The sequence below is a fragment of the Danio rerio genome, chromosome 9, assembly GCF_049306965.1.
Source record: "Danio rerio strain Tuebingen ecotype United States chromosome 9, GRCz12tu, whole genome shotgun sequence".
Taxonomy (NCBI): Eukaryota; Metazoa; Chordata; class Actinopteri; order Cypriniformes; family Danionidae; genus Danio; species Danio rerio.
Genome location: NC_133184.1, coordinates 8,153,762 through 8,169,283, shown reverse-complemented (window position 1 = coordinate 8,169,283; position 15,522 = coordinate 8,153,762). Strand labels below are relative to the sequence as shown.

The 15,522-nt window shown below is 36.0% G+C and overlaps 1 protein-coding gene across 16 annotated transcripts in view; it reads right to left on the bottom strand.

The window, feature by feature from the left end:
* Nucleotides 1-15,522, bottom strand: part of myo16 (myosin XVI) — a 357,150-nt gene that overhangs the window by 77,174 nt on the left and 264,454 nt on the right. For all 16 annotated transcript variants that reach the window (XM_073912461.1, XM_073912457.1, XM_073912466.1 and 13 more), the window contains one exon: nucleotides 6,414-6,494. In XM_073912461.1, coding sequence (XP_073768562.1) covers nucleotides 6,414-6,494 — 81 coding nt within the window. The remainder of the gene's footprint in view (nucleotides 1-6,413; nucleotides 6,495-15,522) is intronic.

Below are 15,522 nucleotides of genomic sequence, written 5' to 3'. Positions count from 1 at the left end.
CTCCTGAATTACGTTGAACTTAGTGGATGTTTAACTGACAGAAGAATAGAGTAGATGATATATTAACCTAAACAGGTGTGTATCTGTTGTCAGATTAAGTGTAAAATGATCATCAGTGCTGTATTCTAAGGTCTGGAACGAAAAATACATTTAATTGGAAACACTGACAAATTTTGGTCTTTGGCAAGCAATGCGCACATCTTTCTCTGGCTTAGCACAAGTTATTGCAGAGAAGCCGTTTTGAATTTCACAGATGATCACATGACACACTAAATGTTTTTTTTTTTTTAAACATGTTCTAATGAAAACAAAACATATACAATTATATATATATATATATCAAAAACGTTTCAATTACAATTATATAAATCAACAATTAATGAATATACATACACATACACATATTAATGTCTAAACAAAACAATAGTAAGGTGATACAAGACTCAAGTTAAATAGACAAGACATCCATATTAGCTTCCTGTAAAGGAATTCCGTATTTTGAAAAACTTTTCAGGTTTTCTCTTAACTTTATACAAACACTGAATGTTCTAATCACACCGGTGTGATAATAAACTCCAGGAACCAGCCTGGTATAATCATCCCAGTGTAGTCGCACACTTGAAAGGATTGAGAAAGGATTGAGAAAGACGATGCTGTTCTCAATATATTGGATCTGACAATAATGCTGCGCCACACAAATGTTTTTATGACATGGCCACAATTGATTTGCTATTAAAGATCGCTCAATATGTACTTACTATCTATGCATTTTTAACCTAAAAACACAGTAGCGTCCATGAGGGATGACAAGCTAGCATTTACATTGGCAGCACACAGCTGTCCTTTCTATCTTTTGAAAATATTTATATATGCAAAACTGAAAGCAAATCGCACAAACTGGCATTTACTTCAGAGTCTGCAAGGCCATGCCTGTGCAGACAGTGTGTTCTGATGTCGCAATGAGACAGTCACTTTTGATGTTTTTAAACCTTAAACAACAGAACAAATTAAACCAGAAATGCAATTAAATGACCCCTTTAAGGGTCAGTTTCACAGCGCATACATAATTATGGGGTGAAGAGATATCAATTTAAGATTAAGCAATTTGAGTCTTAACTATAATCTATTACAGTACACAAAACAATACTAGCATTTTCAGCATGATTAATACAATCTACAAAATATTTATTGAACCACATTCGAGTGCAAACTATTTGTTGAACAAATTATTTTTGCAAAGCCAGCACATGCATGCACATGTGGGTGTACTGTATTTACGAGCCTTAAAAAAAAGCCAAAATAAAGACGCTTGTTCTGAACGATGATGTCATAGGTCCATGCTGAGTCAGCAGCTTCGGCAATAAGCCTGCCATCGTCATGTGCCATTTCTACTGACGCCAGTCGACAAAAAAGCAATGAGGAAAGACGGCGCCGCGGGTCGTAACGCACACAATCAGCCATTCAAAGGAATAAACGAAAAAAGCTGCCAATTACGGCTGCTCTGTCTTTCCATGAGGGCAAAACGCTAATGAAAAACACATTGGACTCAATGTTATTTATTATTGTTGAAGGATCTCACGTCGCTCGTCTGGGAGCTATTTAGGCGTGGATAAATAACGTGTGTGTTTGTGTGCATGGAGTGTGCTTTATGATGTAATCTGTGCTGAACAGAGGGGGCAGATTAGAGAGGAACAGTGCGTGCTCTTCCCCGCTATAACCTTTAGATCTCCTGCTGCAGAAATCAGGTCACGTATTGTTAGAACGTGCAAGAATGAGCACATGATGTACATATGTTTACCTGTAAACGTTTGCTGTGAGAATGAGGTCATGATGAAAGCCAGGGCACGTCTGAATGTGCGCAGGAATGTGACGCTTCTTTAATAGGTGGGTGTGTTGGGTAGACCCGTTCACATTGGTTTAAATGGGGTCTTGAGAGAGTCTGCGATGGGGATGGGAATCTTAGGAAGCTGTTATTTTGCAAGCTATATACAGCACGTGAAACTAGTATTGAACACATCATGTTTGTCCGTGTGAATAATATTTCAAAAGGAGCTGCTGACATGGAATTGAAAAAAAATGCATTTAATACTTTATAAAAGGCTTTCTTAAATGATGACAGCTTAAAGACGCCTCTCATATGGAGAATAAAGTCACATGCATTGCTCAGTTTTTCACAGACTTCAACAGAGTGTAAATACCTTGATGGTCCTGTTGGTCTTCTCTGTCATTTTAATTTTTTGTATGTTCTATTGGATTTAAGTCAGGTGATTGGCTAGGCCAATCTACAGCTTGATTTTCTTTCTCTGAAAGCATTTAAGAGTTTTTTGGCTGTGTTTTGGATCATTGTCTTGCTGAAATGTGGTTTTATCTTCATCATCCTGATCTTGATGTAGATGTTGGACTGAAGCAGCTAATATCAATTTAGAATGATGAAAGGCAAAGGGTTGCTAAAAAATTACTAAGATATTTCAGCTGTGGTCTGGGCTTTCATTGCCTTTCTACACCTCCCTTTCTTCATGTGTTCAATACTTTTTTTCCCCGCGTTTCATTTTATTCACATAACTTCATTTGTAAACTAGTTAGTTTTGTTTTGTTTTCTTATATGGGTTTCTTTGGTTGTTACCAACATCCGTTGAATAGAACAAATCTAAAGAGGACTAATTCAAAATATAAAAGCAAAATGACAGTAATGATGCATTTAATGGTAATTCACAAAAACTGCCTTCTTTCATCTGAGAAATATCGCTAAATTACGAAATATGCTATCCATCTCAGATGCAGAAAAACTAGTCCATGCTTTTATGACTTCGAGACTGGATTACTGTAATGCTCTATTTGCTGGCTGCCCAGCATCCTCTATTAACAAACTTCAATTAGTACAAAATGCAGCAGCCAGAGTTCTGACCAGGTCTAGAAAATATGATCATATAACCCCAATTTTATCCTCCTTACACTGGCTGCCTGTTAAATTTCGTATTGAATTTAAAATATTACTTCTCACCTATAAAGCTCTAAATAATCTAGCTCCTGTTTATCTAACCAACCTTCTGTCTCGCTACGAACCAACTCGCTCCTTAAGATCTCAAAATTCAGGGCTTCTGGTAGTACCTAGAATAGCAAAATCAAGTAAAGGAGGTCGAGCCTTCTCTTTCATGGCTCCTACACTCTGGAATAGCCTTCCTGGTAATGTCCGAGGCTCAGACACACTCTCCCAGTTCAAAACTAGATTAAAGACCTATCTGTTTAGTAAAGCATACACTCAATGCATCACCTAGCGGGTTCCACACTGGCTTCTGCATCTTGCTTATATACACTATGAACAGCAGCTACGCTAATTATTCTCTTTATTCTCTATTTTCACCTGGGGATACTCATCCCGAGGTCCTCAGATTAGGCGGAGTCACTGATTGGATCCAAGACCAGCGACGTGATGATCCCAAGGATTCCATATCCGGGACCAGGCCATATCCTGAGCTGCTGCTGCGCTGATGGTCGTGGGGAGTGGAGAACATGTGTCTGATTCCAGCGACGCTCCAGGGACAGACGAGTCTTCATTGAGGCCATCTTCCAGCATAAACCACGGCGAATGAAGTTCTGCACAAGACTTTTGGCCAGCGGAGAAATTAAAATGGTCGTGCCCAACTGTCTGGTTCTCTCAAGGTTTTTTTTTTCTTCACTCCCATCAGGTGAAGTTTTTTTTCCCTCTCCGCTGTCGCCACTGCCTCGCATGGTTCAGGATTGGTAGAGCTACGCATCGATGAATTTGCTCTTCAGTGTTTGAACTCTCAGTAATGATTAAATCACACTGAACTGAGCTAAACTGAACTGAACTGAACTTAAACACTAAAACCTGAACCACACTGTTCCAGTTACTGAACCACACTGTTCCAGTTACTATGACCATTTATGTGAAGCTGCTTTGACACAATCTACATTGTAAAAGCGCTATACAAATAAAGCTGAATTGAATTGAATTAATTAGCATCTTAAATCCTCAATTATCAATATAAAAAAACATATGCACATAAAAATATATTATATATAGTAACTGCTTTATAAATTTCAATAAAAATTTTGTATATATGTTTTGAATACGTCTCTATTTATGTAAAATTTATGTACTAAAAACAGAAATATTGAAATACAGAAACAAATTTTAAAATTGTGAATATTGTGTGGAATTAAAACATTAGAATTTTTTTTAGAAAAAGAACATTTCTATTTGAATATAGGTTAAAATATAATGTTTAATTTTGTTGTGATTTTGCACTCAAACATGTTTTGGAGTTTTTTTTTTTTAATTTTATTTGTTTTTTTATGCATTTGTTTAGATACTGTAGCTGTTCTAACCAAAATCAGATAATATACACACAAAAAAGTTTCCTCTCCTAAAGTCATTCATTTTAGATCTTAATTTGAAATTATTTGGTTATTAAATAATAAATAATGTAAGCTCTCTGAGAGATTTTGTATGGTTATGAATATGTATTTAAAGCAATGATGATGTGTTTGGTCTTGGAGGCGTAGATATGTTACGCTGCTGCTGCTGCTTTGATTAATGGTGAAGCAAGTACCAACAATCGCTACTGCAAGTACATTCTGTCACAAAGAATGTAACACTGCTGCTACAAACACCTATACACAGGTGGAGCAGGGGGGAGGTGGGTCTCTCAGATAACACACTGCACATTGTCAACACAAACAACACTTCGATTTAAGAACAAACTCATTGTCTGCTGAGGCGACAGTAACCAATCATCACCATGTAGTTGGTGAAGTAGTAGGAGCAGATTAGATCAGCCTGAGCGCCTCAATACAGTTTCATGAGAAAACTCTGTATATTTAAAACCGTTTCATGTATTCAAAAACAAACTCAATGAAAGCATAACACATTTTTATTTTTATTCAGACTCTAAAATGAAACATTTTATCTTTGACCTATATTGAATTTGATGCATTTATGATCAATTAAATGGTAACACTTTGCATTGTATTAGTTAATGTTAGTTTATGTATTTACTAACATGAACGAGCAATGAACAACAGATGTATTACCATATTTATTCATATTCTTTAAGGGCAACCCCTAAGAATAAGCTGAAGGAAAGTGAGTGAGTTAATGTAAGCTAATGGAAGTTGACTTTTAGTCACGGTGCATTAACTAATGTTAACAACATGAATTTGTATTTTAATAATGCGTTACTATCCCACCACTCACACAATTATAACTTGAATTGTAAATGCAAGTACCCTTAGTAAAGCCAACTTAAACTTAAATAATAGGCAAACAAATAAGTGCTTTCTACTAGCAAACTTAAATGCAAAATCAACTTTTACCATAACCAAGTAAATGATTCCTTCCTACTAGCAAAAATTTTTCCAGGCAAACAAACACACACTTAAATATAATATAACGCTCAAGAGTTCACATCTTCAATACACGCTGGATCTCTTCAACTGAGCCAACAGAGAACAGCACATAAACTTTATTACGCGGCTGTCTGGAATATTTAATTCTGATTGGGCAGTCGGAACATTCCAAAGGTATGTTATTTCGGGATAACAATTGCTAAATAACACAGACTCCGAATCCATGAATTTCGAATCACATTGACCATCAGTGAATAAGTTAACGTCCATATACATCCATGTTCATGCTTGTGTATCGCACTACAGTTTTTGACTGTTTAATCATATAAAGGTTGGTATACTATATTCAGTCAGTTTTGTTTCCACTAGCTTTGCATTATTGCATGCTTGGTGCCATCTTGTGGCTGAATAATGCACAAGTTAGGGTATGCTCCATCAGCTGTTTTTGTTTCTGTAAGATTTGTGTTTTACTAATCAACTATTTTGACTCAGAGCAATGTTTTTTGTCTTAATTTGTATGCTTTGTGGCAAGTAAGTACATCCAAGATATAAATACAGCCTTTCACTCATGTACTGTGTTTTGCTTCACGCCAGCCTGCCGATAAGACTTTATTTTGGGATAACAACCTTCTGAATGTACTTTATCCCCACCTTCACTAATGAAACCTTATTGTAAAGTGTAACCATTTAAACATGTTGCAGAAATCATTGAGCAGTTCTCTCCCACAGTAACACTGAGTCTGCTGTTCATTCATACATAATCCATCCAAGAATCACCCACTCTGATCACTAAAACATCAGCAGGACGAAATCCTTCCACCCCACAAACCACACTGTGCATGTGCGAGCAGCCCAACACTAGAGCACTTCTAAAGCCGCAAAAACAACCTTCAAGACGTCTATAACCATTAAATATTTGGCAACTTTTTGAGCTCCCAGGCAATAGTAGGAAATCCAGAAATAGGTAAGGTCTGCACCTGGATGGTCTGAGTTGGTTCAGGTAAAGATTTGGCATCTGCTTGTGGTTTAAAACAGAATCTTACCTTGAGCTGCACAGCCACAGTGATTGGTCCACAGCGCTCTAGTCTCTGGAGGAACGACGACGCACCCTTCTTCTTCAGCAGCTGCACACACAAACAAAACACTTTGTAGATCTAGTTTGTAAAATGATTCTTTATGACATCCAGCAATACATATTGTAACAAATTATGAGTTTCACACAATTCCTTCCTTCATTCCTTCCCCAACACAAATCGATTAAGTTATGTAATAGTTTTTTTTTTTTTTTTCACAAATCACAAAAGTGAATTGAACATAAAACAATTAAGTTGTCCCCCCCAAAAAAAAAAAAAAAAAAAAAAACTGAACTGAAGGATTGTGTTGCTTCCACTGAGTTTGAACAAGCAGCACAAGTAATGATGTAAAATTAGTAGAATAAGTCTTCACTGACAAAAAAATATGTCAGGGATTCAAAATTTGTAATGTACGCAACACTCTACAACTGCTGTTAAAGATTTTAATTAATTAAAGAAATTAATTACACATTGATTTTAGATCAATATGATAGGGCGACACCGTGACTCAGCGGTTAGCACGGTCATCTCACAGCAAGAAGGTCATTGGTTTGAGTCCTGGTTGGACAAGTTGGCATTTCTGTGTGGAGTTGGAATGTTCGGTTCACGTGGGTTTCCACTGGGTGCTCCGGCTTCCACCACAGTCTAAAGATGTGTGGTATGGGTGAATAGAATAAACTAAATTGGGTCCCACTTTATATTAAGTGGCCTTAACTAATATGTACTTACACAGGAATTAATAGTTTGTTACAATGTACTAATTGTGTAAATACATGTATTGTGTGTACTTATGCTTGATTAAATACATGTATGTAATTACATCTGTAGTTAACTTTTGTAATTACATTTGTAAATACACTGTTGACCATCCCTTACACCTTAACCCACCCTTAAACCTACCCATGCCACCAAACCTGTCCATAACCCAACCTCTATCCCAACTCAAAAGCACCACAAGTGTTCTCAAATACATCATAAACACAGTAAGTACATTGTATTAATTTTTTGATGTAAGTACATAGTAGTTAAGGACACTTAATATAAAGTGGGACCCTAAATTGGCCGTAGTTTATGTGTGTGAATAAGTGTGTAGGAGTGTTTCCCAGTGCTGGGTTGCAGCTGGAAGGGCATCCGTTTTGTAAAACATATGCTGGATAAGTTGGTGGTTCATTCCGCTGTGGCGACCCCTGATAAATAAATAGACAAATCCAAGAGAAAATGAATGAATGATACAAAAAAAATTAAATCGCAGTCATTTACAAGATAAGTTAAACAAACAAATGAAACTCATTCTGAATTGAATACCAAAATGATTATGCTTGCTAAAATGTGTCATTTATATTGCAATACTAACTAAATTTTTTTAATAAGTAATTTGTAATGGGTAATGGACTACATTTTCTAAAGAAATAGTTCACCCAAGAATGAAATAAAAATTATTTATTTATTCACCAACATTTTTAGGTTTCTTTTTTTATTAATGTAATGTAATGTGTATTTATATAGCACATTTATTGTGTTTGGCCATATACCCAAAGCGCTTCACAATCATGAGGGGGGGGGGTCTCTCCACACCATCACCAGTGTGCAGCATCCACTTGGATGATGCGACGGCTGCCACAGGACAACGGCGCCAGTGCGCTCACCACACACCAGCTATTGGTGAAGTGGAGAGACAGTTATAGAGCCAATTCGGTGGAAGGGGATGATTGGGAGGCCATGATCGTAAGGGCCGATAGAGGGACTTTGGCCAGGACACCGGGGTTACACCCCTGCTCTTTCACGAGAAGTGCCATGGGATTTTTAATGACCACAGATAGTCAGGACCTCGGTTTAACGTCTCATCCGAAAGACGGCGCCCACTGACAGTGTAGTGTCCCCTTCACTTTTACTGGGGCATTAGGACTCACACAGACCACAGGTTGAGCGCCCCCTGCTGGCCTCACTAACACCACGTCCAACAGCAACCTAGTGTTCCCTAGTGGTCTCCCATCCAGGTACTGGCCAGGCTCAGCCCTGCTTAGCTAAAAATAGATCACTTTCCCAAACATGTTCTGAACAAATGTTATAGTTAATGGCTATCAGCTTTTTAACATTTTTTTACAACGTCTGCTTTTGTTAAAAAAAATAAATTAATTAAAATACAGGGTATGTGCAGGAAGCCTAAAGATAATCTCAATACCTTTTTAAGACTTTTTAAAGACCCTCTCAAAATATTTTAAGACCTCATCACCACTTTAAGTTCTAATCAGTATCAAACCTTGTTAAGAAATAGTTGTACTTAAATAAATCAATGGAGCACAACCATGCAACTCAGATGAGCTTGGAAGAAACAAAGCTTGAAAGAATAAATTATGAGGTTGTTTTCATCGATATGCTTCAGCCACTGTTCAAACTCATCCTTCTCCAACCAGGAGTACACAAACTTACATTTTCCCTGTTTCGCTCTATGTTTTTGCTACATGTGGAGAGCATCACATCACCTTCCTGCGTTTGTTGCAAATTACGTATGTGACATCACCCGGACGCGAAGCTTGACTGGCCCAGGCTCGAACCAATCGTGTGGTTCGAGCACGCCGTTGCTAGTATTAGGAGGAAAATAAATATATTTATGCTTTTAATATATTTATGAAATATTTTGGACAACGCTTGAACAAAGTTTAAGACCTCGTAAAACACGATTAAGACTTGTTAATATCTTTTAAGGGTCTTAATTTTCTCATAAGTGATTGATCAACTTTTATATTATATATTATATATATATTTAATATATATTATATATATATATATATATATATATATATATATATATATATATATATATATATATATATATATATATATATATATTTAATATATATATATATAATATCCCTCAACATAATCTACTCAGCACTACAGATTACTTTCATTGTTTTGTATTCAGCAGTTGTGGCTATACTGTATATCTCACGTGTGCAGAGTTACTGAACTTTGTCCTGCGCGCTTGCGGTATTTTAGTTACTTCTTTGGTTTGGTGCCTTAATCTGATCGTTACTATTATTCAAAAGAAGGTAATGATTCGCACTCAATTACTTTGTACTGTTTTTATTTTTACTGTTTCTTACATTACACTGAGGAAGGCTTTGTGCCGAAACGTCTGTTTGTCTGTTATCACCCGTAAAATATAAGAAAAAGGGAAAATAAAAACAGTTCGAAGTAATTGAGTGCGAATCATTACCTTCTTTTGAATATACTTTATATCTAAAAAAAAAATGCCATCACCTACATCTTGGATGGCCTCATAGTGAGCTTAAACTACAGCTTTAAACTTGCTTATGTTATCTTAAAATGAAATGTCACTTGCTTTGATATTTTGCTAATGCAATGACATTCCTGCATTTTTAAGAATGACGCTGGTGCGTTTTACCAGGAGAGAGGAGACACTGTTCATCTCCATGCCCTTTAAAGATGATGTTGGCATGGCAACAGAGTTTTAGGAGAGCTATGAATGAATCATGCAAGTGCAAACAAACAAACACGCACTAGAATACACACATTTCTCTGTATCTCACCCAGAAGGGAAACACTGCCAGCAATATTTCTGTTACTACCAGACACTGCAGGCAAAAGCAGGCAAAATCTTTCTATCTAAAAAAAAAATATATAAACTGTAAAAACAATCAATAAAAACATCACATTTTAAGTGACTTGTGGAGAATTTGTTTGTTTTTTTTCTTTGTTCACTATTCACATCCGGTGTTTTGCCTTCAAATCTGACAGTGTCTATATATTTCTGTTGTCATGCTAAAAAAAAAAAAAAAAAAAAAACAGCATGGGTCATCATGATAACACTGATCAGTACACTCTGTTCTTGAATCTCTGCTTACAGCCATGTCATGCTGAATTGAGTTTGAATGGTCTAATGGATCTAGGTCACCAATACAATAGCAGCAAACTGAATATGAACTAAAGGTGCCTCAGGAACTGGATATAGTTCTGCTTTATCATCATCATCATCATGGCCTTTAACCCTGGAGGGGGTCTGTTGTTCTGGGAAATAATGCACTAAATCACTATATACGGCAATTGTGGTTATAATGATAGTTCACTTATGATTGTGTGTCTGATTTTGCCTGTAGTGCATTTGGACATCTGCCTCATGTAATAAAGTGATTGAATATTTATGCAGAATTAGGGCGATCTATTGATCAGTAATTTCATCAGTGTTGAAAATAGAAGAAAAAAAAAAACTTGAAATGTACATTTATAACAACTTTTAAATCCAACAAAAAAACAAGAAAATAAATACTTAAGATCTTAAACATTATTCTCTTTATATGTAGAAATATTTGTTGCTATACTGCTGTAAAAATTGCTATTTTATTACGTGATAAAAAAAAAAAAAAATCAACAAAATATAAAGGTTTAGGCTAAGACATTTTTGTTGTTGTTTAGAAAGAATAAAGCACAAAATACATTACGATTATTGGACGGAAGGTGTGCTACAAGCAATCTAAAAAAATAAATAAATAAATAATAACAAAAAAAAATAGTAATAATACACACACACACACACACACCCTAACCTGCCTAGTTAACCTAATTAACCTAGTTAAGCCTTTAAATGTCACTTTAAGCTGTATAGAAGTGTCTTGAAGAATATCTAGTCAAATATTATTTACTGTCATCATGGCAAAGATAAAATAAATCAGTTATCAGAAATGAGTTATTAAAACTATTATGTTTAGAAATGTGTTGAAAAAATCTTCTCCCCGTCAAACAGAAATTGTGAGAAAAAAATAAACAAGCAGTCTATTAATTCAGGGGGGCTAATAATTCTGACTTCAACTGTATATATATATATATATATATATATATATATATATATATATATATATATATATAGTTTTGCTCATTCATCAATGGAACAGATTCAATCTGGAGATTTAAAAGTCAATATCAGTATAATGATAAAAATCAAGAAATCAATACTAATCCACCCAACCCTATCATCCGCTTAACTGTTGTACTTTATCAACGTTGTGTGCGCAAAATAGTTACTAAACAGTCAGAAATGCACCACTGGAGAAATATTACCTCAGGCAAGATTCCCCCAAAGTATGAAATTTACTCGCCCCTCATGTGGTTATATAGTCTCTTTCTTCTGTTGAACCCTAAAGAAGATTTATAAGATATTTCCATAGTAGGAAAAACATATATGGAAGTGAATGGTTACTGATTTTCAGCTATCTTCAACATAAATTATTTTGTGTTTGAACAGATAAAATTAACTCAAACAGCTTTGGAACAAGTAAAGGTTGAGTAAATGATGACTATCCTTTTCAAACGACCATTTAGGTCAAATATTTTGACCCTTTAAAACCAACCACAAATTCTTCCTAATTAGCAATGCTCAGTACAATACATTACTGGTTTACGCTGTAAAAAAATCTATGAATTTGCAGTTATACAACAACTTTAAACCTTTAAAAGTTTGAAAAAGTGACTTTTTAACATGTTTAATAAAAGCAACATAATGTTGCTTTCGCTTTGAGAGAAGATTATGTTACTTACACCATTGGCAGATTATTTAACTTGTTTTAAAGTAAAAAAAATAAAAATCTGTTAATTTTGACTAATAATTTCTGAAAACACGACACAAATTATTTTACTTTTTTTAGCAACTGAAAAAAGACTTTTTAGGTATTTGGAGTAAAAAAAAAACAAGACAAAAACTGTAAATAAGAAAAACATCTATCAAGTACATATCTGCATATTAGTAGGCTCCAAATTGAGGCCATTTTACTCCCCTTGGCTTGATCTCTCAGTGCTGAACTGTTGGCACATGAGAGAAATATTGGGAACACTCAGTTCATTAGCTTACAGAATCAAAAGACACTTTCCCTAGTGTCACGTTAAAGCAATTAAAGATGATATAATATTGTTTTCAAAACAAAACTGGTTCAAACTGTGCAGCGTAAAAAGAGACACTGTTTTTCTCGAGTCAAACAGATGTTCTGGTTGAAAAGAAGGCCATGCAGATGCTGATGACACGGCTCAGTCATTTAGCTACTCAGTAGGAAAGAAAATGATTATATTTCACAGCAAACTGCTGCTTTAAATCAAATTCTCTTTGGGGTTCCCTGATTCCCAGAAAACGCACTACACAAAAATCTTCTTATTTTGAGGAGACACACAACAAAAGAAAGTCCAATACTGTACAGTGCAACTTTTTTTTATCCCATTTCTCTCCTCAAAAGTCAAACCAAACCACTCGTTTTTGCGTCTCCCCCTCAAACCTCAGCTTGTTACTTCATATTACTGTCACTGACACTCTTGGGAACTGAACTAGTGCTTATGTAAAAGGGTTACCAGGGTATGTGGGTAACCAGGGGTGCCAGCGGCGCATGAATGGAGCCAATCGGAGAGCTCGTACATCACAGCACTGACCTCAATATAAACTGCAGAGATCTGATTAAAGACACAACCGGAACTGAAGAATTAAAGAGCGTTAAAGAAGATCGATAAAGGCAGGAGGGTGAATCTCAGAAAATGTGTCACAAACAACAACAAAAAAGAAACAATTAGTTATATTTTACAAAAGGATGAAGGATATTTTTGGATCATTAAGTCTGTTCGCATTGATCAAAACAGAACAAAATTCAACCTATAAAGTGCAAGATGGAAAAATAAAGATTTCCTTTCAGAACAATACAAGTGTCATGTTTATTCTCTCTTTACATAATTTTGCATGTTAATTTGTATATTTCTATCACTCAAAGGAAGGAAAATCACAATAGGCTGAATTAAATGTCATTAGTTCATTATATAGTATAACAACAAGTCAGAATAAATATGATGTGTACCATTTTATAATAATACATCTTTCACACTGAATGACGTTAAGAGTAGTATTTCACCCCTATATTCACATGCACAAAAGATAATTAAGTATTGTTTTTATGTATATAAAACCTTTATGCTGGTTTAATTAGATGTGGATAATAAAATCAAACGTCACATAATTTTTTTTCAATAACCCAGTGAATTTTCAACAGACTATTTTTAAATGACTTGAAAATAGGATGATTATTAAAATGCTCTGCACATGCAGTGGGTGTTTGTGTGGTGGGTTGGGTTAGGCAAAGCACCAATTAATTCATAATTTGTTCCCACAACTTATTAATTTGTGACCAGGTTTATTAATTCAATCTCTCATTTGAGGTCAATCATGGCTGTGCTGTACCAATTCGCTCCCGTACCGAGGTAAATTTAACTAAGGCAAATGAACAAATCACATGATTGACCTAAAGCATGCGGATGAATTAATAAACCTGGACACAAATTAAAAGGGAAACAAAACAAGAGAATGAATTAAGTGATGGGTAATTCATATTTTGACCAATTGCCCTTTTTTTATTTTATTTTTCTATCTAATATACCTATACTGTATAAAAAAAAAGTATACACAATTCCTTCAAGTTCACACAAATCAATTTAAACTTAATTGTTTTTACAAATTTTAAGTGGATTGAACATAAAACAATGAAGTTGTAAAAAAAAAAAAAAAAAAAAACCTCAAGAATGGTGTTGATTCAACTTATTTTAAATAAGCAGTTTGAACAGGCAGCAAAAATCTTTTTATGAGTATAGCTACATACAGTGAATCCGGAAAGTATTCACAGCACTTCACTTTTTCAGCATTTTTTTTATTTTTTTTTTTATTTTACAGCCTCATTCCAAAATGGACTAAATTCATTTATTTCCACAAAATTCTTCACACAATACCCCATAATGAAAATGTAAAAAAAGATTTTTTGAAATTGTTGCAAATTTATTAAAAATAAAAAAAACCTGAAAAATCAGATGTACAAAAATATTGCTCAATATTTTGGTTATGCACCTTTGGCAGCAAGTAAAGCCTCAGGTCTGTTTGGATATGATGCCACAAGTTTGGCACACCTGACTTAGGGATTTTTTGTCCATTCCTCTTTGCAGTATCTCTCAAACTCTATCAGGTTGGATGGGAAGCAATGGTGTACAGCCAATTTCAGATCTCTCAAGAGATGTTCAATTGGATTTAAGCCTGGGTTCTGGCTGGGCCACTCAAGGACATTTACAGAGTTGTTGTGAAGCCACTCCATTGATATTTTGGCAGTGTGCTTTGGGTCATTGTCCTGCTGGAAGATGAATCGTCGCCTCTGTCTGAGGTCAAGAGCACTCTGAAGCAAGTTTTCATTCAGGATGTCTCTGTACATTTGCTGCATTCATCTTCCCCTCTATCCTGACTAGTCTTCCAGTTCCTGCTGCTGAAGTACATCCCCACAGCCTGATGCTGCCACCACCATGCTTCACTGTAGAGATGGTAGTAGCCTGGTGATGAGCGGTGCCTGGTTTTCTCCAAACGTAACACCTGGCATTTACTCCAATGTCCTAAGTCCAGATGCCTTTTGGCAAACTCCAGGCCGGGAGTGGCTTCCGTCTGGCAACTCTTCCATACAGGCCTGATTGGTGGATTGCTGCACAGATGGTTTTCCTTCTGTAAGTTTCTCCTCTCTCCACAGAAGAATGCTGGAGCTCAGAAAGAGTTATTGATCACTTCCCTGAGGCCCTTCTCCCCAATCACTCAGCTTAGATGGTTGGCCAGCTCTAGGAAGAGTCCTGGTGGTTCCAAACATCTTCCACTCAGACATCCCAAGTTGGGAAAAGTCATTTCCGGGGAATACAGAGTTGATTTGCGAGAGGTAGCGGGAGATTGGGTATCTGAGTAGGGGGGTACCTGAGTACGTGAGACGTACCTGAAGAGCAGTGGAGATGAGTTGCGCAGGACGCTCATACCTGAAGAGCGGTGGGGGTGAGGGGTGTGCAACATATTTAAGGACCGGGCGGGAGACGTGCAATTTCCGGATTGATTATCATTCATTTGCAGGCATCCAGGAGGCTCTATGCATTTGCAGGATAGTCCCGCAACCTTCGGGAGACTTGGGATGTCTGTCCACTTACGTATGATGGAGGCCACTGTGCTCATTGGAACTTTCAGAGCAGCAGAAATTTTTCTGTAACCTTCCCCAGCCTTGTGCCTTGAGACAATCCTGTC